Raw genomic sequence first — 4966 nt, 5'->3', positions numbered from 1 at the left:
TCTTTCACTTTTGTTATTTTTTTTTGTTTTGTTTTGTTTGAAAATATACAATTGACAGACATGATTTTTGGAAAGATGAACCCTTTATTACAAGAGAGTACTGTTTTGAAGAATCCCAAAGATGCACTATTTATGCCAAAGTAATATCAAGCAAAGTTATGTTCAATTTATATACAAAATATTGCTTGATTGATAAGAAGTGTCCAAAGTCAGAATGCACCTATTCCTGATTGTTCCAAATATTTATGAAGAATATTGGCATTAAAAGACACACGCACAAATGTTTTATTTTTCTCTCTCTCTCTCTCACTTTTTTTTTTTTTAAATGTTTTGCTTGGCTTCCACAGTGGGCAAGATTCTTGCCAGTAAGTATGGATTAAAAATATAAAATTTCACAGCATTGCAGAGATGAAGTTCTTCGGATCCAAACACTACAAGTTACTTCCTTTTTCACTGTTTTCAACAATAGAACTGTGTTTACTTACGTGTTTCTCTTCTATAATCCAAAAGGTTATATGAAAGATAAAAAAAGAAAGAAAGAAAGAAAGAATTAAATACCAATGTCTAGAGTTTAGATTGAATTTTTAATATCTTAGAAAGCAAAACCAGTATTAACTTTTTAAAAAAAAAAGTTTCTAAACTTTACCCACACAAAGGTGAAAGAAGGAAAGAAGGAAATATGCAAATGGAGTGAGTGAGCAAGAGCATTGTCGTTATTATTATGATTCAAAACAAGGTCAGCAATTATCAGGAATAAGTGTTAATGCTATTTAGACTGAATACTTAGGAATTCAAAATTAATTCTTTAATAGGATCAGGATTAGTGATAAAGTGATGCAAAATAATCACTTCGTGTTATTAGCAGAAAGACTTCACCTCCACAACGTAAATTCGACAATGCTTTGGATATTACTTTTGAAGGGAAAAAAGTGATTCATTACTCAACCATATATTTTGGTAGCAGTTATTGGAGAGGAAGAATGCTTTTTAATGAGTCCATTGGAAGGGTGAAAAACTGATTAACCTCCAGGCAGTAAGTTCCTGCTGAGAAATCTTTGGGCTTACAAGACTTGTCATTGTTGCCAGAATATGTTGACAATTTTAAAGTTAACTGTCATAGCAATTCAGTTATAATTAACTTGAACAAACTTTTATTAAATCCTAACTTCTTTTTTTCTTTTGTTTTAAATATTATTTTCTATGCATTCACACCAAACTGAAAACCAGACAGCACATTAAAAAAAGTTCTTAAAAGAGAGAAAAAAATGTTATTTGAAAACTCACCCTTCTCTTCTTTTAAAGATCCACTTAAATGTGGGTTGCCAGGAAATGTGCCTGAAAGTGCCAACAGTCCTGATCCACTTGATACTGGGATTCCAGGGGGTTGTAAACTAGCAGGATGAGGTGGTATTGGAATGGCTGGTGGGTGAGCATGGGGGAGATGTTGTGCCTGAACTTGTTGCTGAAAACCAATATACAAATGTCCAAATGTAAGAACAGAAGAAGAACAACAAAAAAAAGCTTATTACAAGATTATGTGCTAATTATAATAATGATTGCTAATAATAATAATAAAAAAAATAGGGGGGTGTGGATAAAATAACACAAAAAGGAAACAAAAAACACAAGGCAAACTAATTCAACAAAAAGTATAAAATCATGTGACATGCAACGTCCAAGAGTAAAAACATGTATATGTGTGTCTATACTACATGTTTGGATTAAACAAGAGTTTAGTGATAGTTTTTACAATCTGTCCATTCATTTCAGCACAAAAAATGAGGAATGTGTAAAATTTACAAAAGCTACAAAGACAAAAATATATATATTTAAAAGGCTTTTGTTTTTCTTGGATTTTTCAGTGTTTTTGGAATTATATGAAAACTTAACTGCTAATGTTTTTAAACTGCCTTACTTTCCTGTACATTTATAATTTTGTGGTATTTAAGGAATGAGATTATAAGTTTCTTCGATTTGGACGTTAAAAGAGGCGAAGTCTGATGGACATTCTCAGGGGAGATCACTGTTGTTTGGCAGCAGAAGAAATGATTAAACACATGATTACTTTGAATCTATTTTATAATCAATCTTCGAAAATTAGTCGCAGTTTGGTAATGAAAATTTATAACAAATTGGAAAGAAAAAAAAAGTTAAATCGGGGAAAAATAACACGAAGGAATGGGAGGGCAAAGTGCTTGGCAGCTTCACTGAAACATACCCCTATAATTGCATTCAGTTCAGCCATGGTCACCTGTTTGGCTCGTTCTACAGCAGCTGCAACCTGTTGCTGATGCTGCAAAACAAAGAGGAAACAGAACAATAACAAAACTGGTAGTTTGTGTGGTGATTACAACTTTAGAAGCCAAGAAAGAGACGAGAGGAAAAGAGATTGTCAACTCATTGAATACCCTTGTCTCTGGATGGAAGCCATCATCGTCGTGGTCAAAATAGCGATGGATTAGATCTATCTATATAAATATATACAGTGAAGAGGAATTGATATCGAATGCAAGTTTTTAAATGTTGATTTGGCCCAGTAACGATGATGAAACTTAGTTTAAATGGAAGCTTTCAGAATTTGATGGCGATGAGAATATAGTAAATGAAATAAATACCCATTTTTAAGTGCTAGTGAAAATATTAATACAAAAAAGAAATAAAAAAGAAAAAACAGATGCCTCATTAATTTAAAAGCAAGCTTAAAACATTACATGCTAAAGTAGGAATTATAGTAACCTAGAATAATTTAATATATTCCCCAAAATTTAAGTTATTTCAGCTTTAAATGTTTTAAAGATAACTGCAATAAAAGAGTTAATAATTAAACCTTTCTTTAAAGATTTAAGCTTGCAACATTACATTACACCTCCCAATTAGTTTTTAGTTTTAAATTCGAAATTAACTTGCGTCATTTTAAACCCCTTCTTTTGTTCAACGATAATTTTTGTTTTAAAATTACATTTGGCCTGGCCTTTATCCCCAGCCCCATCACACACACAATTCACAAGACAGGTAATAAAATAAATTTACTACAGACAATCTCGGGTGAAAAAAGAAAAAGTAAAAAGAAAAAAATACACAAGTTTTTTAAACAACAAAAAAAGCAACAAAACAACTCGGAGGAATTTACAAGGTGAAAAGGAAAATTTGTTCGAAAGCAATAAAAAAGATTTTTTTTTCTTTTTTTGTTTATAATTTTTGCTCAGAACTTATTTCAGAAAATAAACATAAGTAAATTTTAATTTACACTTTTCTTTTTTAAATGAGACGTTATAAAAGACTTGAAGCACAACTTGTAAATTATTATTGTATGTTCAGTAATGTTGGAAGAAATAAAAACAAAAAAGAACGAAACAGAAAAGTAAAATATAATTTACTAATGCTTTAATATAGAGCGTGTTTGAAAAGTAAATATAAATAAATTAATTAACGGTTATAATACAACATTTATTTGGAAAAGGGAGTCGGGACATGTATAATAAAGTCGTTGTTCCACTCAAAACGAAAAATTATATAATACTACAAATACGGCTATTGTTTTTTCTTAAGCATCAAATGACTCAATTAACTATCAAAATTATCAATAGTGGTTCTAGGAAAACAATGTTTTGTAAACGTTCAAGTGGATCGCGTTTATTAATTGTTCCCAGAAAGAAAGAGAAAGCTTTTTGGTTGACGAGCAAGGGAGAGAACTATGTAGTGCAGAGTATATTTTTGAATGTCAGCTGCTGCAATTAGCGACTTCTTCATCACCGGAACTGCTAATACTGCTTAGCAGTGTATATGTTGGCACTCCGTCGCTTATGACGTCGAGGGTTCCAGTTGATCTGATCAACGGAACAGCCTGCTCATGAAATTAACGTGTAAGTGGCTGAGCACTCCACAGACACGTGTACCCTTAACGTAGTTCTCGGGGATATTCAGCTTGAGACAGTGAGACAAGGCTGACCCTTTGAATTACAGGCACGACAGAAACAGGAAGTAAGAGTGAGAGAAAGTTGCGGTGAAAGAGTACAGCAGGGTTCGCCACCATCCCCTGTCGGAGCCGCGTGGAGCTTTAGGTGTTTTCGCTCAATAAACACTCACAACGCCCGGTCTAGGAATCGAAACCGCGAGTCCGCTGCCCTAATCACTGGGGCATTGCGCCTCCACCTGCTTAACAGTATTAGCAGTGGAACCTGCACACATGGTACAGGATGGATTATATATCAAATAAGCAGAAATTATTTAGCAACATGCGTACAAAAGAAAAAAAAATTTAATTTAAAAAATCATGTTTAATTCTAACATATATTACTTTTCCAAGAGGAAATTTGCATCGTCGCAAAATTTTAATGTTATTTCAGCTTGAACATGTATAAGAGCTTTCAGAACTTCAACCTACAGTAATATTTATTAGATCTAGTATTTAAGTTTTATAGGTGTGCGTGGTGAGAGTAAATATACGCGTGCATAGAAGGGCGGACTTTTATAAACTTAAAGGATCTGACGAAGTTAAAAGAGATTTTTTCTTTTTGCCTTTTGCACTATTTTCTTAATCCTACGGAGAAAAAGGAAACTAAATTCTTTATAGTAAACATAACTAAACGTACAAATTTGATCTATGTAGAGTAACGTCCACTTTTTCATGCTTGCATGGGTCAGACAATTCACTGAGCCGTATTTTCTGTGGCTGGATCCCCTTGCGGTTGCCAGCCCTCAGCAGTTTCCAAACAAGGTAATATTTACCCAAAAGATCGGATATGTTTTCATGAATAATTGGAAACGACCAACATTGTAAGACAGTGATATGTACACAACAGGCTTCTTTCAGTTTTCATCTACCACCTCCACTCGCAAGGCTTTGGTCAATCCCAGGTATAGAAGAAGAAACTTGCCCAAAGTGTTTCGCAGTAGGACACAACCCAAAAGCACATGATTTGGATACCCTCATATATATATATATATATATATATATATATATATA

General features: G+C 33.0%; 1 protein-coding gene across 1 annotated transcript in view; it reads right to left on the bottom strand.

Annotated features, from left to right (window-relative positions):
- The window catches only part of LOC106882282 (transducin-like enhancer protein 4), a 100251-nt gene that overhangs the window by 33332 nt on the left and 61953 nt on the right, over positions 1–4966 (bottom strand). The window contains exons 6-7 of the mRNA XM_052968431.1: positions 2219–2293; positions 1211–1462 (exon numbers count right to left, since the gene is read on the bottom strand). Of these exons, the coding sequence (XP_052824391.1) occupies positions 1211–1462; positions 2219–2293 (327 nt within the window). The remainder of the gene's footprint in view (positions 1–1210; positions 1463–2218; positions 2294–4966) is intronic.

This window comes from Octopus bimaculoides, chromosome 6 (assembly GCF_001194135.2).
Source record: "Octopus bimaculoides isolate UCB-OBI-ISO-001 chromosome 6, ASM119413v2, whole genome shotgun sequence".
NCBI classification, from domain to species: domain Eukaryota; kingdom Metazoa; phylum Mollusca; class Cephalopoda; order Octopoda; family Octopodidae; genus Octopus; species Octopus bimaculoides.
Note: the sequence above shows the minus strand (reverse complement) of the source record. Positions and strands in the feature narration are given on the sequence as shown.